The sequence below is a fragment of the Abramis brama genome (assembly GCF_963993115.1).
Source record: "Abramis brama genome assembly, chromosome: 2".
In the NCBI taxonomy this organism is placed as follows: Eukaryota; Metazoa; Chordata; class Actinopteri; order Cypriniformes; family Leuciscidae; genus Abramis; species Abramis brama.
Window position 1 is genome coordinate 25,407,560 of NC_139964.1, and position 23,325 is coordinate 25,430,884.

The window sequence follows — 23,325 nt, forward strand, 5'->3', positions numbered from 1 at the left end:
TGACAATAATAAAGCATGTTGCAGTGGCTGCCACCAATCACAACTCATTAATGGCTCCCATCATGCATTGCAGTATGAATAAATTATGATCTGAATTGTCTATGTAATTTACTTTTCCTAATTTAATATTCTGCTCGTCACCATTGTTGAGATGCATAGACTGAATCTTGACGTCTGTGTGTGCCTAAACGAAAGTTTTTTTTTTTCAAAACAACTTTTAAGAAATCCTTTGTATTATATCTAAAATTCCGGATATTTATGCAGAATCACAGTTATTCTGTAACCAACAACATAAATTTAAGTCAGAAATAAGGATCTTAATGAGTTCAGTGATCAAGTTCAAATGATGATTGTCAGAATATAACCAACACCATCAGATCACTTTTTTTCTTTTTTCATCTGACTGTTATAAATCAATAACAGCAGACAAGCAAAATTTAAAGTAATCATATAAGGGTCAGGAGCCCAACTAAAGCAAACACTGATCACCATAATGGTAACTTACAATTTGAGATTTTCTCCTTCAGTGATTCTGCTAGTTAACATTAGGTGTCTTCAATAATGCTCAATCATCACTTAATTAATCACTTAATTATCTCATTAACTTTAACACTCTTGAGTGTGGACTCATATACACTCCCAGGAGTGTTAATTTAACACTGGAGTTTTTGCTGTGCACTCTGCAGGAAAAGACAATATATATACAGACTTCATATATCCAAAACAGTAACACACACACACACACACACACAAAAGATTCACTCAGAAATACATCACAGTATGGTATTAACGTTGGTTGCCACTTCCATTTAATGCCACATTTAGGACATGTCAGCGTGTTGGTTCAGTAGCTGTTCAGGTGTTTGTGATCAGATGCTCAAAATCTTCCTGCAACATTGATGCTGCTGTAGATCACACTGGAATCATCAGATCTGTTCAGTAAGTGTAAAAAAGACAAAATAAGATTAATCATACACATAAAACCTTGTTTCTCTGAGTCGCCTGCAGAGTTTGAGGGATTGGTTCAAATCTTTAACGGTGAGTAATGAAGTGCGCCTCACCTGGCAGAGTCAGCAGGACCACAATCCCTCACGTCTCCAGACTGACCTTCAGCCTTCACACTCGTGTTCCCTGTGTTTCTGTGGTGCTGGACGGTGGCGTACTGAACCTCGTCTTCATCTCCAGCGCTCTGAGGCTTCCTGGGTCTCTTGTGAGCGATGCTTGCGTACATCGAGTCATTCTGAACGCCTGAATCACTCGTGCTCATCTGATTCGTACCCGCTGCGCTGATGTTTCCCTGAACGAACACACACAGTCCAGATGATCACACTACAATCGGTCACTGTTCCTGGATCAACATTCCTGTCCGAAAATTTAGTCCCACTACCCATAACTTTGATGATGAATAACACTGTTGAGATGCATCTAACCCTGATTTTAAGCCTTAACTTGACATAAACTGTAAACTTGTCCCTCAAATCTGATTGGTTGATTGAAATCCCACATAGCAACATTGTGTCGGCCCAGATCCGGCCCACATCTGGCACACGTGGAAAGATGATCTGGCCCACATGCAGCATGGATCTACGGCACTTGAGTGGCCCACTCCTGTTTGCCAGATCTGGGCCACAAGCAGGCCATAGCAATGCCACATGTCAGCCAAGAACAAAGAAATAAACCAGAACTGGACCTTATCTGAGCCACAAAGTCTGTGTATATTAAATATGAAGTCATCTCAGCCTTAATAAGCCTGTTAACAAGCAGAATCACTGAAAGAAAGAAGAGAACAGAAAAAAGAGACAAGCAGAAACACAAGAACTACAACTGACTTCAGACACAGCCTTAGATGAAATCAACTGAAGAGAAAAGAAGACATTAAATCTGTGAAGATCTCAGCAGAGGAGGATTAAACAACTCCACAAACAGCATTACCAGCTTCACTTATTACTAACCAGACTGACTTTATTTCTGTCAGACATCTACAGAAGTTACTAGTGAGAATTAACAGAGGTTTAACTCTAATGTGTTTCATTTGAAGTCACCATAACAGTGATGAGTGCTTCCATTAGTTGGGCTCTTAACTCTTCTTATATCTTTTGTCTTCTTTGGCCGCTGTGACAGTGTGTTTGTCAAACACATTTGCAGCAGCAAAGAAAGCTAAAGTGAAATGAGATCAGGTGATGATGGTTACCTGTTGATGGCTTTATAATCATCATGAAATAACCTGTTTCACTGATGTCTTTGGAATCTCACAATTGTTTTGTTCCATTAATATATTCTCATCACAAACCCTGTGTTACTGCAGCGTGAGATTCAGCAATATTATATCAAGTTAGAAGATTTTAACAAACATGAGCACGAAAATTGAAGCAATGGTGACACACAGAGATATGAGAAATCAGCACATGAATCTCAACAATGGTGACATTTTTTTTTTTAAATAAACAGAATAATTCAGAACATCACTGAAAAGCTACTAAATGTCACAACAAAAACAACAGCAAAAAATAAAAGCAAATATTTAGAATCAAACAAAATTATAGGACAATTCAGCTGCATAATTTATTCATGTTGCAATGCATGCTGGGAGTTTTGTACTATGATGGTACCCAGCATGCATTGCAGCAAGGTACTTTTGATTGTCACCATTGTTGAGATTCATACGTTGATTATTGATGTCTGTGTTTGTCATCGATCAGTAATGTTTCATGCTCATGTTTGTTAAAGTCTTCTAACTGATTGTAATAATATTGCTGGACCTCACGCTGCAGATGTTATGTATGCAGATGTATGTAATGTGAATATATTAGTTGAACAACATAATTTTTAGATTTCAAAGACATCAGTGAAACTGGTTATATCATGATGATTATAAATCCATCAACAGGTAACCATCATCGCCTGATCTCATTTCACTTTAGCTTTCTTTGCTGCTGCAAATGGGTTTGACAAACACACTGTCACAGCAGCCAAAGAAGACAAAAGATATAAGAAGAGTTAAGAGCCCAACTAATGGAAACACTAATCAATGTTATGGTGATTTCAAATGAAACACATTATAGTTAAACCTCTGTTAATTCTCAATAAAAACTTCTGTAGACGTCTGGCAGAAATAAAGTCAGTCTGGTTAGTAATAAGTGAAGCTGGTAATGCTGTTTGTGGAGTTGTTTAATCCTCCTCTGCTGAGATCTTCACAGATTTAATGTCTTCTTTTCTCTTCAGTTGATTTCCTCTAAGGCTGTGTCTGAAGTCAGTTGTAGTTCTTGTGTTTCTGCTTGTCTCTTTTTCTGTTCTCTTCTTTCCTTCAGTGATTCTGCTTGTTAACAGGCTTATTAAGGCTGAGATGACTTCATATTTAATATACACAGACTTTGTGGCTCAGATAAGGTCCAGTTCTGGTTTATTTCTTTGCTCTTGGCTGACATGTGGCATTGCTATGGCCTGCTTGTGGCCCAGATCTGGCAAACAGGAGTGGGCCACTCAAGTGCCGTAGATCCACGCTGCATGTGGGCCAGATCATCTTTCTACGTGTGCCAGATGTGGGCCGGATCTGGGCCGACACAATGTTGCTATGTGGGATGTTGTTCCAGGATCAATAAAGATGTTGATCCAGGAACATGTTGTACTTTGAGAAATCATTTTCAACCATTGGAATCATAATTGCCTTAAAATGTGCTGAAATAGACACTTTTCTAGACTTGCCTGTTTTGATACGCCATCTTGGACGCCAGTATCTCCTGCTTTCCTAACAGAGAGAAGAGAGATTGGAAACATACAGTATCTATATCATGGAAATGCACATCTTAAAAGGGGGAAATATAGGATTAAATGTGTCATAAAAGTGATTAATATGACCTGTGAGTTATAAATACACCATATATTTCCACAGCAGTTTTCTCTTACCTTTTGATTGTTATCACTACAGCAATAATGCAGATGCCGATGAGCGCCGCCCCAATCCCAGCAGCTGCGTACACACCTGTGTTCTGGCCACCTGAGCGAAGAGAAACATCATTCACACGGCTGATAATGACACCAGCATAAGAGCCAAAGGTACATATCAATACCTGCAACTGTTGGAGACACGAACAAAGACACAGACGCTGATCTCTGAGATCCATGTTTATTCTGAGCCTCACAGTAGAAGCGTCCACTGAAACTGGAGTTAAAGCTGGAGATGCTGAAACTCTGTCCAGATCCAACAGCTGAGGTTTCATTCTCCTTAAACCAGCTGAAGTTCAGAGCAGGAGGGTTTGAGTCACTGATGCAGTTCAGAGTCACTGAATCTCCCTCCACTATTACACCAGACCGACTGACCGACACTGAGACATTTCTTGGTCGGTCTGAAAGAGACAAAAATAAAACATTATTGGATAACTTACTATTACCAGATGATTTACTGACTCACATTTATTAACTCACACATGACATTCAGCTTAACAGCTTCAGAGTCTTTCTCTCCATGTTTATTTCTGGATCTGCACTTGTATTCTCCACTGTGATCAGAGCTGATGTTTGAGATGCTGAAGATTCTTCCAGATCCTACAATCGTTCCTCCTTTAATCCAGCTGATTTCTGCAGGAGGGTTTGAGTCACTGCTGCAGTTCAGAGTCACTGAATCTCCCTCCACTATTACACCAGACGGACTGACCGACACTGAGACGCTCTGTGGAGGATCTGCATGAAATATATATAACGTATAAATCAAAGTAGGAATGAAACATTTGCAAATCTACATCTGAACTGGTGCAAAGTCAATGAAATAATATAATATTTATAGATATATCAACTCAAGATTCATAAAAAAGAACACTATTCACGATCTACATTCATTTTGCGTATTAAATTAATATGAATAAATCATGATTAATACTCAAAAATGTCATGCAGTCTGTATGATTGAGCCTGAAATTATTAAACAAATCTGAATAATCTGAACTATTTCACTAATATTAATTAATATGTTATTAATGTGTACTCACATTCAACATTAAGATAAACAGCAGGAGAGATCAGATGTTGATGTCCTATAATGCCACAACTGTAGTCTCCAGTATCAGAACGATTGACTGACCGCAGATGAAGCTGATTCACTGTTCGATCAGTTATTCTCTGTGTGTTTCTGTACCAGATGAATGTTGTTTGTTCAGGCAGAGAGCAGCTGCTTTTACATGTCAGAGTGACTGAATCTCCCTCTTTCACACTCTGCTGTGTCTCCACCTGCAGGCCTGACACAACAACAACTCTACATCATCATCAGCTTAAAGGTGCTATAAGCGATCTCGGTTGGCGTAACCTCTTGTTGATGTTTGAATTATTATCAAACAAAACGGAGGCTAGCTAGACCCTCCCTCCTCCTCATCCGCTCACTAAGCCCCGAACCCCACCCCCACATCATTCTTGTCTGTTATTGGCTGGAACAGTTTGTTATGTTTCGTGCTGCGGGTCACTCTGTTTGTTGCTCAGTTTGTTTTTGCTGCAGTTTGTGGAGTCTGGGCTGTCTGCAGAGACTGTGTTTTTTTACAGTGTGTTCAGGGGACAGGCAGCTAGCGGATAGTGAGGAGATGTTTGCGGTATGTGAAAAAAAATGTTTTGGCCTAAAAAACGCGTGAGATCGCTTATAGCACCTTTAATGAAATCATGTTACGCCAATGTAAACCAGAGGCCTATACCTTCAGATAGATAGATAAACACTTTATTCATTCGCTACACAGCAAAAACTCCCGTGTTAAATTAACACTCCTGGGAGTGTATATGAGTCCACACTCAAGAGTGTAAAGTGTTAAAATATGAGTGTTAAATTAACACTCAAGAGTGTTAAAGTTAATGAGATAATTAAGTGATTAATTAAGTGATGATTGAGCATTATTGAAGACACCTGATGTTAACAAGCAGAATCACTGAAGGAGAAAATCTCAAATTGTAAGCCACCGTTATGGTGATGGGTGTTTGCTTTAGTTGGGCTCTTGACCCTTATATGTTTACTTTAAATTTTGCTTGTCTGCTGTTATTGATTTATAACAGTCAGATGAACAAAGAAAAAAAGTGATCTGATGGTGTTGGTTATATTACGACAATCATCATTTGAACTTGATCACTGAACTCATTAAGATCCTTATTTCTGACTTAAATTTATGTTGTTGGTTACAGAATAACTGTGATTCTGCATAAATATCCGGAATTTTAGATATAATACAAAGGATTTCTTAAAAGTTGTTTTGAAAAAAAAAACTTTCGTTTAGGCACACACAGACGTCAAGATTCAGTCTATGCATCTCAACAATGGTGACGAGCAGAATATTCAATTAGGAAAAGTAAATTACATAGACAATTCAGATCATAATTTATTCATACTGCAATGCATGATGGGAGCCATTAATGAGTTGTGATTGGTGGCAGCCACTGCAACATGCTTTATTATTGTCACCATTGTTGAGATTCACAGGCTGATTGTTGATGTATGTGTTTCTCAATAAATTCATTTGAAAGTCTTTTGAACAATGTTTATTAAATATTTTTGATTATATGAAAAATACTGAAAATCATATGCTGTAAAATCACAGAGCTGTTGTAATTAACTAGTTAAACCAAACTATCTCAATAAGTTTAGTTAGTTTAATTAGTTTTTCAGATCACAACATGATTATGTCAAAACATAACCAACACCACCAGATCACGTTTTTTCTTTGTTCATCTGACTGTTATAAATCAATCAACAGCAGACAAGCAAAATATAAAATAAACATAAAATGTTCAAGAGCCCAACTAAAGCAAACACTGATCACCATAATGGTAACTTACGATTTGTGATTTTCTCCTTCAGTGATTCTGCTTGCTAACATCAGGTGTCTTCAATAATGCTCAATCATCACTAAATTAATCACTTAATTATCTCATTCACTTTAACACTCTTGAGTGTTAATTTAACACTCATATTTTAACACTTTACACTCTTGAGTGTGGACTCATATACACTCCCAGTAGTGTTAATTTAACACTGGAGCTTTTGCTGTGTAGGCAAATTCAAGTAGCAACAATTAAAACAAATAATAAAAACAAACAAAACAAGACAAGCTGCCCAATATACAAAAATACATAAATAAAGCCCTGCTCACTGGGATGAATTAAAAAGTTGTATTGCCTGAGGGACAAACGCCTTCCCTCAGTGTGTCTGTGGAACAGGACAGAGACAGCATCCTGAAGCTGAAGGTGCTCTTCTGCCTGATGATGGTATTGTGCAGTGGGTGATGGACATTGTCCAAGATGGACAAAAACTTGCTACGGGTCCTCCTCTCTGCCACAGATGTTAATGAGTCAAGTTCCACACCCACCACAGAACCAGCCTTCTTCACCAGCTTATCCAGTCCCTTTCATACTGACGCTCCCCCAACATACCATAGCATAGAAGAGGATGCTAGCGATGACCGTCTGGTAAAACATCTGCAGTAGCTTCTGACTGATACTGAAGGACCCTAGCCTTCTCAGGAAATAGATGCCCAGTCCCAAATGGAACCCTAAGCACTCGCGGTCTTCCTCTGAGTCCGCACTTTCGTGACGTAATGCCGCTTTGACTGTCGGGAAGAAGTCTGCTGCGGAGTCCACATCAGCGCGGGCTCAGCAAAAGTGCGCATCAAGGCCGCAATTCGACCACATGGGGGCGCTCGCGAGCACCCTTCTGAGATCTAAAAATGACAAATGGGACACACTGCAGTCTCACAGACTTAACGGACACTCGCACGCGGCAGCCATTGTAGGTCCACAAGACCGAAAGTGCACATGAAGTGTGCCATTTGGGACAGGGCCAGAGTCGACTGTCCCTTCCAGTATAGGGCATCCGTGTTCTTGTCCAGCCCAGTCTGTCGTCCAGCTGCAGAACTAGATCTTTGTAGGTCTGGACCACCTTCACACGAAGCCTTTGCTGAACACAGCCTGCATGTGGGGCCTCTGTCTCCTGGAAGTTGACCACCATCTCCTTAGTTTTTGTAGTTTTGAGCTGTAGATAGTTAAAGCTACACCACCTCACAAAGTCCCCAATCAGGGTCCGATACTCTCCCTCATCTCCATTCTTGATACACCCCACGATGGCAGTGCCATCAGAATACTTCTGGAGACTTCTGGTTTGGTGAGATGGCGTAGACACACGTTACGTCTCGCTCCCACTTTTTTTTTTGTTGTCTATAATAGTTTTAAAACCCCACTATTTACTTCTACTTCGCTACCAAGTGGGCAATATATTTGTTGCATACATATTGGCATCAAATTATGGCAGCTAAATATACAAAACAAAGCAAAAAGGATCAGAAAACCAAGGCGTGTGGAGAAGACGGCAAATAGGTTAACATCGCAGACATCGCTAACCTTCTGGAGGAACACCGGGTCACTCTTTCTGCAGACTTTAAAACCGCCGTTTCGACACTCGAGGTAAAGCTAGACCAAATTCAAACTGCCGTGACAGACCACGCTTCGAAGATTGCCTCGCTCGAGACACACGTAAATGCACAGGATGAGCGAGTGCAAGCCCTGGATACGACTTGTGCTATCCCAACAGAGAGCAACGCTAAATTGCTGATAAACCGAGGCCGGGGCAGAGGCCTAGGCCTGTTATCATTCGGCTACATAAATTCCAACAGAAGGAAAAGATCATCTGTGAAGCCAGAGCGAGGAGGGGAAAGATTCACTACCACGGCACACCTTGCACTATTTACGAAGAATATGAGCCGGAGATGCTGGAACAACGATCCAAGTACAGAGAGGTGCTATCTGAACTGTACAATCTTGGCCTAAAACCAGCGCTGTTGTTTCCGGCCAGACTTACTATCGTAACGAAGGATGGTGATAAGAGAAGATTTGCATCGGTCACTGAAGTCAAGGACTACATTGCATCTATTCGTCCTGCTGAGGTCTAAACTCGAAGTAACTTGTGGAGTAACTCATGACTGGATCGACTGACTCAAGAAGTAGTATTCGTTAAATGCTTGTATTTCTATAATGACTTATGGGCGCATTATACATATAGTGTTTGATTTTTTTTTTTTTTTTTCTCCTAAATTTCAACACTTTTGAGCCACTACACACCCAGTGCCTGATAGACTAGTTTTACAGCTGTAGTGCCTACAGTTTGTGTGTGATGCACATTGTATGACAGGCAGTACTTGGTTATTACATTTGTTTTGTTTCTATTCATTTTGTTTGGTTCTTAAGTCACAGGCTGGACTAAATACAAGTGGTATCCTAAATGGATTTGTGTTTTGTGCCTTCTATTGCACCACGCCTATTCTCTGCTCGTAAGAATTTGCAGTGGTGCTTATAGTACAGTATGTGCCTATTCAAATATACATGAAAGTAGTTGTAACGAGTATAAAAATATATTTATGTTTTTCCTTTCTTGGCGAATGTACATTGTATATGATCATAACTTAATTTTTGTTGTTTACTTATTTTATATTTTATATATATATATATGTTTGAATATGGTTTTCGTTTATCGTCGTTTTTTTTTATTTATTTTTTAGGACTGACAACACACAGATCTACTTAGCCCTATCGCCTAACGATTACAGCCCCATTGACTCCCTGTGCCAATGCATTGATGAAGTCAACAGCTGGATGTGCCGAAACTTTCTTCAGCTAAACAACGACAAAACTGAAGTCATTGCGTTTGGAAACAAAGATGAAGCTTCCAAGGTGAATGCATACCTTCACTCTAGGGGTCAAACAACTAAACATCAAGTCAAGAATCTTGGTGTGATTCTGGAGTCAGACCTTAGTTTCAGTAGTCATGTCAAAGCAATAACTAAATCAGCATACTATCATCTGAAAAATATTGCAAGAATAAGATGCTTTTTTTCCAGACAAGACTTAGAGAAACTTGTGCATGCTTTCATCACCAGCAGGGTGGATTATTGTAATGGACTCCTCACTGGCCTTCCCAAAAAGACCATAAGACAGTTGCAGCTCATACAGAACGCTGCCGCCAGGATTCTGAGCATAACCAGAAAATATGAACATATCACACCAGTCCTCAGGTCTTTACACTGGCTACCAGTTAGATTTAGGATTGATTTTAAAGTATTATTACTGGTACTCTCTTCTCTTCCTTTTCTGTTGATGTTCATGCCGCAAAATCTTCATATTTCCACTACAACATCAACAGCTCCTCCAACACACGATCACTCTTCAAGACATTCAACTCTCTCCTCTGTCCACCTCCACCACCACCACCACCACCACCACCACCACCACCACCACCACCACCACCACCACCACCACCACCACCACCACCACCACCACCACCACCACCACCACCACCACCACCCGCCTCCTCTTTAACTGCTGACTATTTTGCTAATTTCTTCACCAACAAAACAACATCTATCAGCAGTCAGTTCTCAGCTCCACACACAGGAACCCAGACCGACCCCTTCCATAGCCATAACCCTCTCTCCTCCTTTTCTCCACTAACCGAGGAAGAAGTATCTACACTTCTTCTCTCCAGTCATCCTACCACCTGCCCTCTAGACCCAATCCCAGCATTCAAGCAGGCTCGGGTAACTCCACTGCTTAAAAAACCAACACTAAACACTTAATTTGTAGAGAATTACAGACCTATCTCTCTCCTTCCATTCATTGCGAAGACACTTGAAAGAGTTGTCAGAATCTCAACAATGGTGACAATCAAAAGTTTCATGTTGCAATGCATGCTGGGTTCCAGGATAATATAAAACTCCCAGCATGCACTGCTGCATGAATAAAAAAATAAAAAAAATATATTGCCACCATTGTTGAGATTCATGTGCTAAATTGTGATATATCTGTGTTTCTGAAAGACAGCGTAGCTCTGTTTTTGTGGTTTATGATGTGTTCAAAAAAAATTAGTCATTGTAATTTATTGCTGTGGTTTCACAGTGTTGGAATGTAACACTTTTGATTGAGGATTAAACTCTGAATGAGTGAGAATGAATTTCCTTAGTGAATGAACAGGCAATATGATGACTTTGTCATCATAATCATTATAACCGCAATTATTCATAAACTGTGTGTGTGCACAAGTGTGACTTGCACAGAAACACAGCTCAAGCAGTAAAAGAAACACTAATGTTTTAGCATCAGCATCCCAACCAAAGCAAGCACTGATCTCTATAATGGTCATTTCAAACAAACATTTTCAATTAAACATCTTAATAACATTTTCTCTAGATGTATGACATAAATAAAGTCATACTGGTTAATAATAAGTGTAATAATGTGTAATGGCTGGAAGTCGGTTGTAGTTCTTGTGTTTCTCTATTTTCTGTTCTTGTGTTTCTCTTTTCTTCAGTGATTCTGCTTATTAACAGCAGGTGTTCATCACTAATGCTCAACAATCACTTACATATTCCCTTAATTATCTCACTGCAACACTGTCTCAATGTTACTTTTTACTCTTTGTAGTGTGGATTTCCTGTGGGGTTGAAAGGATTAACAGTGTAAGATAAAAAAGTCACACCCACAAAATGTATTTTAACAGTAATAAACTGTAAGTTCTAAAACAAGTTTATACTGGCAACACAAAGATGTCAGTACACAACATACAACACTAACAATGTTTAAATCCACCGACGTTAATCTACTAATTCTCCTGACTGCTTTGTCGGACAAAAATGGCGGATGGTGGATTACGTAGCTGCTGGTACTGGAACTACTGGTCCTCCAGGACTAGAGTTAAAGAGTCCTAATGCAAACTTAATTTAATATGATAAAAAATGAAGCAGGTCGTAGTTAAATTGCTTTATACTGTATGTGTGTGTTTGTATGTTTCTGTGGTCTATTTCTGAGAGTTCAGTAGTTTTACCTGTGACGTCAAGCTGAACTCCAGGAACCCCCGTCCATTTTCCCTCCTTATCTGTAGTAAATCTGCAGTAGTAGATGTGTTTATCAGCTTCTGTTACAGCCGTCAAAGTGATGCTGGAAGTGTCTTTATATTCTCTGTTACACTGAACTCTTCCTCTTTTTTCTGGATCTGAACACAGATCAGGTAATTCTACAACACCTACAGCAGGTTTGGTCCAGAAAACTGTTCTGATCTCATAACCCTGAGGATATTTTACAGTACATGATATTTTCACTGTTGATCCCTTTAATGCACAAACATATGAATGACTGTAATTCACTCCCCAATCCTGCAGACCATCAGCCGCTGAAACACAGAAATGAGGAAAATAATTATAGAGATTTACACACACCAAAGATTTTCCTTTTGAAACTACAGTAGCTTTATATATTTCACCCAAATTAAATTAAGAAATTCCAAGTGTGTGAAATATTTCACTAATATTAATAAATCAGTTTGTACTCACTTTCTACTTTGAGATAAACAGGAGGAGAGATCAGAAGATGATCATTTCCTCTTACAGCACATTGATAGTTTCCCACATCAGAACGATTGACTGACCGCAGATGAAGCTGATTCACTTTCACAATTCCTTTAGTGAATATCTGTGTGTTTCTGTACCAGATGAATGTTGTTTGTTCAGGCAGAGAGCAGCTGCTTTTACATGTCAGAGTGACTGAATCTCCCTGTTTCACTCTCTGCTGTGTCTCCACCTGCAGGTCTGACACAACAACAACAACAACATCAACAACAACAACAACAACAACAACAACATCATCATCAACAAGAACAACAACAACTGATTCACTGTCAGCTTAAAGTGAGAGTTCACACAAAATATTTTTCATTATTTATAGTTTTGTTCTAAAGCTTCATGAACTTGTTTCTTTCTTTTATTTTCAGCACAAAGGGGAAATAATGTGTTAATACTGTTCCATCATTAATGAATAACTTCACAGGAACAGATTACACAACACTGACGGTGGACTCAGGATTAGAGTGGTTCAATTCCGAAAATTTTATTTGAACAAAGTCCTGATTGCGTTTGTCTATTAAGCCTACTTTATTTGTATAGCGTTTTCCACAATACATATCAATTCAAAGTAGTTTCAATGACACAATCACTGTATCTGAAATCTACCCACATAGCAACATTTTGACGTCCCAAATCCGGCCCACATCTGGCACACGTGGAAAGATGATCTGGCCCACATGCAGCGTGGAACACTCTCTTGAACAATCTCTTCATTCTTTCAGTGATTCTGCTTATTAACAGGCTTATTAAAGGGATACTCCACCGTTTTTTCATATTAAAATGCTATTCCCTTAACTAAGACGAGTTGATACATACACAGCAAAAACTCCAGTGTTAAATTAACACTCCTGGGAGTACATATGAGACCACACTTGTAGAGTGTAAAGTGTTAAAATATGAGTGTTAAATTAACACTCAAGAGTGTTAAAGTTAATGAGATAATTAAGTGATTAATTGAGTGATGATTGATCATTATTGAAGACACCTGATGTTAACAAGCAGAATCACTGAAGGAGAAAATCACAAATTGTAAGCCACCGTTATGGTGATGATTGTTTGCTTTAGTTGGGCTCTTGACCATTATATTATTAACTTTAGATTTTGTTTGGCTGCTGTATCTGAGTTATAACTGCCAGATGATCAAAGAAAAAAAGTGATCTGATGGTGATGGTTATATTATGACAATCATCATTTGAACTTGATCACTGAACTCATATTTCTGACTTAGATTTATGTTGTTGGTTACAGCATAACTGTGATTCTGCATAAATATCCAGAATTTTAGATATAATGAAAAGGACTTCTTAAAAGTTGTTTTGAAAAAAAAAAATCATTCTTTTAGGCACACACAGATGTCAAGATTCAGTCTATGCATCTCAACAATGGTGACGAGCAGAATATTCAATTAGGCAAAGTAAATTACATAGACAATTCAGATCATAATTTATTCATACCGCAATGCATGATGGGAGCCATTAATGAGTTGTGATTGGTGGCAGACACTGCAACATGCTTTATTATTGTCACCATTGTTGAGATTCACAGGCTGATTATTGATGTCTCTGTTTCTAAATAAATAAATTAATTAATTTGAAAGTCTTTTGATCAGAACAATGTTTATTAAATGTTTTGGATTACATGAAAAATACTGATAATCATATGCTGTAGAATCACAGAGCTGCTGTAATTAACAAATCCAAACTATCTCAATAAGTTTAGTTTTTCAGATCACAACATGATTATGTCAAAACATAACCAACACCATCAGATCACATTTTTTCTTTGTTCATCTGACTGTTATAAATCAATAACAGCAGACAAGCAAAATTTAAAGTAAACATGTAAGGGTCAAGAGCCCAACTAAAGCAAACAATCATCACCATAACGGTGGCTTACAATTTGTGATTTTCTCCTTCAGTGATTCTGCTTGTTAACATCAGGTGTCTTCAATAATGATCAATCATCATTCAATTAATCACTTAATTATCTCATTAACTTTAACGCTCTTGAGTGTTAATTTAACACTCATATTTTAACACTTTACACTCTACAAGTGTGGTCTCATATGTACTCCCAGGAGTGTTAATTTAACACTGGAGTTTTTGCTGTGTACCTCTCTCATCATAGTGCATGCACTCAATCGCTCTAGCGCGCGGTGACACTTTTGTGACAACATCAACAACAGCAACAACATCAATAACATCAACAACAGCAACAACATCAACAACAACAACATCAATAACAACAACATCAATAACAACAACATCAATAACAACAACATCAATAACATCAACAACAACAGCAACAACATCAACAACAACAACATCAATAACAACAACATCAATAACAACAACATCAACAACATCAATAACATCAACAACAGCAACAACATCAACAACAACAACATCAATAACAACAACATCAATAACAACAACAACAACATCAATAACATCAACAACAGCAACAACATCAACAACAACAACAACAACATCAATAACAACAACATCAATAACAACAACATCAATAACAACAACAACAACAACAACAACAACATCAATAACAACAACATCAATAACAACAACAACATCATCATCAACAACAACAACATCAATAACAACAACAACAACATCATCAGTACTTCGACTGTCGCAGTAAAAAGTCACGCCTGATCCTCTTCCTCTCACTTCTGTCAATAGTGGAAAGAGGATCAGGCGTGACTTTTTACTGCGCCAGTCGAAGTACTCGCAAAAGTGCTATTACGCCATACATTATAGTTATCCTTTTTAACCCACTTAGAAAAGCGCCACGTTTTATTTTGTGTCACCATACTTGGTTGTATAACTACTCGTGTAACTGTTTTTAAATAGGGAAAACGCTGATGTGTTTGGTCACTTCTAAATTCATTGCTGTTAGATACCATTGAATATACTGGGGTAAGCTAAGTGCTTTTTATCGCGCGCTAGAGGTGAGATGATAGAGGTATGTATCAACACGTCTTAGTTAAGGGAATAACATAGTTTAATATGAAAAAACGGTGGAGTATCCCTTTAAGGCTTAGATGACGGACAAACTGGTACTGCAATCACTTTCAAATGACTGTAGAGCGGTGTATCCCCTCCCCCCTGACTCGAGGTTGCCAGTTAGGCTTCAGGATCCAGCAGGAACGTAGGCTGCTACAAGGAGCTTCCAATGGCAAGTGACGAGTCCTACACAGTAATTTTTTCTGTTAATTATGTTTATGCTTCATGAGAGATGTTTTGCGAAGTAATTATGTATCGCAAAAATTTACTAATGGCGATTAGCCAAATATAATCGTAAAGATGTACTCTTGTATGTGACAGTACATTGTTAGAATCTCGGCAATCTCCTATACAAATCCTTGTTTTATTTCGGACTTTGTCACAACGTATTTCGGATTCATAACGAGGTCTTTTAGGTTTCGTAAAGTTAGACATTTTTTTATCCGACACGTTTGTAGCTGCAGCTGTGGTAACTAGAGCAGAGCTGGCAACCCGGATGCCGAAACACAACTGACTTTGTGATTGGTAGATAGGTGGAGGGTGGAGCATCAGGCCAAAACACAACATGACAACATCAACATCAGTTGAGGCAGAGAATGTCTAATAAGGGGAGAACTTCCACTCTCAGTAAACTTCCGGCTTCTGAACTGGTTGCAGTTCCACTCTGATTCCACATGAGGGCGCTCACAGGACGAGTGCAGAATGAATGGAGGTCTATGGCGCTATACCCCCCAAAATCCACTTTTCTCAGGATATAATTTTTTGTCTAGTAATTTGAATGTTGTATTCGAAAGGAGATGCAAATAAATTACACATTGCTGGGTGTTAGATATTTTAGAGTCACTTATTTGCTTTAAAAAGTCTTTTAAAGTGTCAATGACGTCATACACATCGTACGACCAGAGATACTGCTTAACGGCAATCCTTCAGTCACTTTGGTGCGTTCGCGCTCTGCACTTTCTTTTCTCTCGAGGCATCGACAACACAGCTGACACAGGTAAATACACGTGCTAGAAGAGTTTTTGTTTTGTTGTTTCTGGTCCCGCTTCGGATACCACGATGCCATCAAGCGGTATCTCTGGTCGTAATCAGTCCCTCACTGACCAATCAGCGTTCATTAGCAGAATGCTATCATGTTATGGGCAACAACAACTCAACCTGTAACTGTACGTTCTCACCGCCGCCGGCGAGAGCGGCAAATTTCGCTCTCGCCGCCCTGCCACCGACGCCATAGAAAGATTCGGGGACGCTCTGACGGTCTGACGTAGATTAGAATGCGTAATTTTTTACCTCTCAGGCGGAGGACTTCTACATTCCGATTGGTTGCCGCCGAACCACGTCATAGCTTATTACCATAAAGTTGACTTGGTTTCAACTCCTCTCGCCGCTCTCGCCGTCCAAGACGCGCCGCGCCGCCCTCGCCGGAGCTCGCCGCTGACTCTCATTGAAAATGAATGGCTTCCAGCCACTCTGATGCTCTCGCCACCGGCGGTGTGAACGCACAGTAAGAAATCGAAAGGACATAAGTACTCGTTCATTCAACTTTCGACCTATAACCCATGTTGAACTTGCAAAACCTACAATTAAATCTGAGATTTCTCAACGGCAATTGGGTGAAAGAGACAAATTTAGCCGTCTAGCTCCATAGACTCCCATTCATTTTGCACTCATGGGCGATCGCCCCCAGTGGAACTCTGGTGGAACTACAACCAAAATTAGGTACAATGGGACTTAATAGGGAGTGGGCAGGCTCTCCGTAGACGGGCTCTGTTTGAGGGCTGCAACGTCACTTTTAAATGACAATATTATGAAGCTGCAGACTCTGAGTCTGCAGCTACAGTCCCGCACCCAGAGTCCCGCATTCTCAGACCCCTCGTCGTATAACACCCTTATCCAAATGCCATTGAAAACAATAGGATGCAATATTTGCGTTACCTGCTTAATGCATGTGCCAAAAAAACTCATTGTGTTCTCTGACTAACAAATTACCCAGTAGTTATTTTTTGAGCATGGGTGTAATTGAAAGAAAAGGAAGAAAGAATCGTAGCAATATAATATAATATTTTTCTGTAGCTGCAGGCTCCGAGTCTTTTAAATGACAATATCCTGGCCGGACTACTGTTGTCAGTGATATAAGTATTTGAAATGAACATGATTTCTTAATGTCTAGTGACATATCAGGGCCATTTTATGATTAATTGAAATACATTTCTTACATACGGTTCCTTTAATATACACAGATTATGTGGCTCAGATAAGGTCCAGTTCTGGTTTATTTCTTTGCTCTTGGCTGACATGTGGCATTGCCTGCTTGTGGCCCAGATCTGGCAAACAGGAGTGAGCCACCCAAGGGCCGTCATTCCACACTGCATGTGGGCCAGATCATCTTTCCACGTGTGCCAGATGTGTGTAGATGATGTTTAAAAAAGTAAATTTATTATTTTTGGTAATAAAATATGCAGTACAGGCCAAAAGTTTGGAAACATTACTATTTTTAATGTTTTTGAAAGAAGTTTCTTCTGCTCATCAAGCCTGCATTTATTTGATCAAAAATACAGAAAAAAATGTAATATTGTGATATAATATTACAATTTAAAATAATTGGTTTTCAATTTATTATACTTTAAATTATCATTTATTTCTGTGATGCAAAGCTGAATTTTCAGGATCATTACTCCAGTCTTCAGTGTCACATGTGACAACCAGTCTATCACATGATCCTTTACAAATCATTCTAATATGATGATTCATTATCAAAGTTGGAAACAGTTCTGCTGCTTAATATTTTTTCATAACCTGTGATACTTTTTTAGGATACTTTGATGAATTAAAAGTAAAAAAAAAGAAAAAAAAAGAAGAAAAAGCAAATGTTTTAAAAATAGAAATCTTTTGTAACAACAATATACACTACAGGTCAGTCATTTTTTTTATTTTTTTTTAAATAAATCAATACTTTTATTCAGCAAGGATGTGTTAAATTGATAAAAAGTGATAGTAAAGAAGATTTATATTATTAGAAAATATTTTTGTTATTTTGAATAAATGCAGTTCTTTTTAACCTTTTATTCATCAAATATATTAGGCAGCAGAACTGTTTCCAACACTCATAATGAATCATCATATTAGAATGATTTCTAAAGGATCATGTGATAGACTGGATGTCACATGTGACACTGAAGACTGGAGTAATGATGCTGAAAATTCAGCTTTGCATCACAGAAATAAATGATAATTTAAAGTATAATAAATTGAAAACCAATTATTTTAAATTGTAATAATATATCATCACAATATTACATTTGTTTCTGTATTTTTGATCAAATAAATGCAGGCTTGATGAGCAGAAGAAACTTCTTTCAAAAACATTAAAAATAGTAATGTTTCCAAACTTTTGGCCTGTACTGTACACCTTTATATAAATAAATGTGACTTGACTTGACTCTAAAAGCATACAACAGGGATTGATGAGTAAAAAAAAAGTGTGTAATTTATTATTTAGTGAAAATCTTGACTTTGCATCATGTATGAGAGTCTTTGAGAACTGAGTCTGAGAACTGTTATTCTGACTGACAAACAGAAAACATCTGAGAAGAAAGTACAGGCATCATTTTGATATACTTATAGACATTGTGTTTTAATGTGCATGAACTGCTGCTCTCATAAACTCTCAGTAAAGTGTAGAGGAGAGATTTTGAGATTAATTTCTGCTTATTATTTTATTTCTCGGTCTAGTCTATTTCTGAGAGTTGACTTTACCTGTGACGTCGAGCTGAGCTCCAGGAATCCCCGTCCATTTTCCCTCTGCTTTATCTGTAGTAAATCTGCAGTAGTAGATGTGTTTATCAGCTTCTGTTACAGCCGTCAAAGTGATGCTGGAAGTGTCTTTATATTCTCTGTTACACTGAATCCCTGCTCTCTTCTGTGGATCTGAACACAGATCAGGTGATTCTCCATAAGCTACAGTCCAGAAACCTTTCATGAGTTTATAACTCTGAATATATGTTAAAGTACAGGATATTGTCACTGTTGATCCCTTTAATGCACAAACATATGAAGGGCTGTAATTCACTCCCCAATCCTGCTGACCATCAACCCCTGAAACACAGAAATGAGGAATGAAGAGACTTTCAGGTGTTTTGAAGCAATGTAAAATATACTTTTTCACTGTTCACCCTTTTTATTTTAACCGACAGCACAATCATGCCTACAGTGGCTGAGAGAGCTCAACATGCTGCAACTGAAGAAAACATGGAAATAGAAAAAACACCAGTAAATTAAAGGCACAATATGTAAGTTTTCGCCGCCAGAGGTCGCATTATCAAAACAATAACAAACACTAAGCTTGATGATGCTATGAAGGAGAGTGGAACGATGGGAGATTGTCTTTTTCACCATCCAGAGATGAACAGAATTCATGAATCATGTTCACGGATGAGGTAATGAATTAGTTTTTTTATTACCTGTACGTTTGATCACATTGTTTAATGTCATCGTAATGAATTATCTGCAAGGAACATGAAATGTAATGCTCTAATAGCCTGTTACTGATATGTATTTGTCAAATGATTTGGTGGGTTAATGCTGCACAGTTTTACGAGTTTACGATTTTAAATAATCGTACTAAAAGTACATTTGAACAAACCCAAAGTATTTGCAAGTATTGGCTAAATATTTTTGTGTAACACATACTGTATTTATTTTCACTGCCATAGACTTGTTCACCAGATCGCCAACAGCGTTACTGAAGTAACGATAATTAAGTGATTAATTGAGCAATTATTGAGCATTATTGAAGACACCTGACGATAACAAGCAGAATCTCCAAAGGAAAGAGAAACACAAGAACTACAACTGACTTCAGCCACAGCCTTAGATGAAATCAACTGAAATAAAAGAAGACATTAAATCTGTGAAGATCTCAGCAGAGGAGGATTAAACAACTCCACAAACAGCATTACCAGCTTCACTTATTACTAACCAGACTGACTTTATTTCTGTCACACGTCTACAAAAGTTCTTATTAATAATAGTTTGGCTTGTACTCACTTCTTTGTGTTTATGAAAACATACTGAAAAATATTAATAACTTCCCCTTTTTTTGAAAAATAACATCATCTGAATACACACAGATATCAAGAATCAGCATATGAATCTCAATGCTTCATGCTGCAATGCATGCTGGGATAAAACTCATGGCTCCCAGCATGCATTGCGGCATGAAGCATTGAGATTCATATGCTGATTCTTGATATTTGTATGTTGCTTTTCAAAAAAAAAAGGGGGGGAAGTTATTAATATTTTCAAGTTATCCTCACACCAGTGTTGAATATCAAGATGTGCAGTCCTGGGGCTACTATACTCAATGATATGATATTCTTAACACATAACCTATATAATCAGAAACTTACGGTGGCTGAGAAGGGTCACAACACAAACAAACGCCACAACAACTACATATTCAGAAAACACCTCCAAATTCAGAAAACACATACAAACGCCACAACAACTACACAGAAAACAACTTCGTCGATTTCACATCACGTACGCTGCAAATATTCACAGCACGATAGGGAAACGAACTGCAAACTGCAAAGACAGAACGGAAATGTTTCAAGGGGGGCCATAATCAGTGACGGCTATATTCCCTATTTGCTCGTGCTGTGAATATTTGCAGCATATATGTGTTTTGTGTAAATACTTGCCTCCACACATTAAAATGGCCCCCATATTTTATATGTTTTAATGTGTTATTATATTTTATATGTATTCTCTGTGCAGCACTTTGGTAACCTTGTTTTTTTAAATTTGCAGCGTACGTGATGTGAAATCGACGAAGTTGTTTTCTGAATATGTAGTTGTTGTGGCGTTTGTATGTGTTTTCTGAATTTGGAGGTGTTTTCTGCATATGTAGTTGTTGTGGCGTTTGTTTGTGTTGTGACCCTTCTCGGCCGCAAGACTCTGAATGAGATCTGTAAATGAGACAATTACATGATGATTACATGATCATCAAGAGGCTCTCATTCTCTGATCATGTTTTCTCTTACTGTTCTTTCCATAACAAACATAGTTACAATAGCCAGAGTAATGTTGAAAAAATCAAGTGTCAAACTGCCCAACTAAAGCACAGACTGATCACCATAATGATGACTTCAACCAGAACTTATTTTCAATAAATCATCAACATCTAAAGCTCTGTTCATTTTCAATAAGAATTTTTTAGACATCTGACAGAAATAGTCAGTCTGGTTAGTAATAAGTGAAGCTGGTAATGCTGTTTGTGGAGTTATTTAATCCTCCTAAGTTCATCACTGCTTCAGTGGTGTTTTTTTCTATTTGCATGTGTTTTCTTCAGTTGCAGCATGTTGAACTCTCTCAGCCACCGTACATGTCAGTTGAGTTTACAAAAAATACAAAGTGTGAAGAGCTCAATCATCTTTTCAAAGAGTGTTAAAATATCTGACAACATGTTACAATAAGGTTCATTATGTATTAACTATGAACTAACAATGAGCAATACATTTGTTACAGTATTTATTAATATATTTGATAATGTTAGTTAATAAAAAGAGCTGTTTGTTGTTTGTTCATGTTAATTCACAGTGCATCAACTAATGTTAACAAATACAACTTCTGATTTCAATAATGTATTAGTAAATATAAAAATGAATATTAACTAAGATTAATAAATGCTGAATAAGTATTCTTAATTCTTAGTTCATATTAACTAATGAACCTTATTGTAAAGTGTTACCAAATACCAGTATAGTGAGTGAAACTGAAGACTCACCCGCAGTCATGATCACTACGATCAGAGGAAGAGACTTTATGAGAGACGACACCATAGTGACTTCTGCAATCATAAAACTGACAATTATGACATTATGAGCATCATCTATATACAACATCACAAACTCTATTGATAAAGCACATGATGATTAATAATTCACGGCTCATTGAAGGCTTGATGTGTGAACTGATGATGTTTCTCATGTCAGGCCTCGTGTGTCTAAAGAGCTTCACACAATATTTACACATGAATCTACAACAGATATTGAGCTTCTGGAGTTTAAATCACTTCATCAAATCAACATTCACCTAAAACAGTTTAACAAACATCAATCGTAGCTCTACTGAACTATTTTAAATAACAGTAAAATGGTCTTACGGCTCTGAAGTGTCAATGTTTCAGTGTCGACGCCCAAATGAGGAAAACATCCGCAGTTTAAGGCGTCAGACGCTGCAGTTTTCACACTTTATAAAGTGCATCTAAATGTTGGTCTTCCTCTTCCTGGTTATGAGTGACCGTCATCTTAACTACACAAGAACAACTGGTGAAGAAAGTTAACGTCTCAGATGTCAAACACACATAAGCTTTACATGTATCTCTGTAGAGCTCAGTATTGTCAGATCTTTGTGAGAGAATATGTGAAAGATGTTTGCTTTGAGAAAGAACAGTGTAAAGATGCTCATCATGTCTGCAGGAGCGTCTGAGCAGCATCTTTACAGCTCTTAGCTTCACTTCCTCTTTCTGACACAAACTCTGTGTTTAACACATGAAGCAACACACACACACACACACACACAAGCACTCAGAGACCAGACCGACGACAGATACAGGAGAAACAGTTTTAATGGTCTTCATAAACACTAATACATCACTGATGGATCTATTTAATAACTCCTAATAATGGAGCAGTGATGTTCACTGCAGAGCCAAATGACGTCCAGCTCCTCCTCAGTGGATCTAATGGGTGGAGGGAGAGAGTTATGGGTCGGTTAGGGTGTTGTTGGACCGTCTCGCTCCACCCATTACACCCAAATTACATCCAGAGAGAAGAGCTGGACTTCTCTCTCCACCCACGACTCTGCAGTGAACAGCCTCTCAAAATAGAGGAACTACC

General features: G+C 38.2%; 1 protein-coding gene across 1 annotated transcript; it reads right to left on the reverse strand.

Annotated features, from left to right (window-relative positions):
- Positions 1 to 679: 679 nt before the first annotated feature.
- LOC311077896 (B-cell receptor CD22-like) lies at positions 680 to 22,829 on the reverse strand. The gene is made up of 12 exons (XM_084106539.1): positions 22,590 to 22,829; positions 22,212 to 22,274; positions 19,181 to 19,519; positions 12,336 to 12,590; positions 11,831 to 12,175; positions 4,983 to 5,228; positions 4,423 to 4,677; positions 4,068 to 4,343; positions 3,904 to 3,994; positions 3,703 to 3,745; positions 1,062 to 1,297; positions 680 to 932 (listed from the first exon to the last, which is right to left on the reverse strand). Exons 2-12 carry the CDS (start codon positions 22,264 to 22,266, stop codon positions 878 to 880), a joined length of 2,196 nt encoding a protein of 731 aa, XP_083962665.1. The 5' UTR covers positions 22,267 to 22,274; positions 22,590 to 22,829; the 3' UTR covers positions 680 to 877.
- Between the last annotated feature and the right edge of the window lie 496 nt (positions 22,830 to 23,325).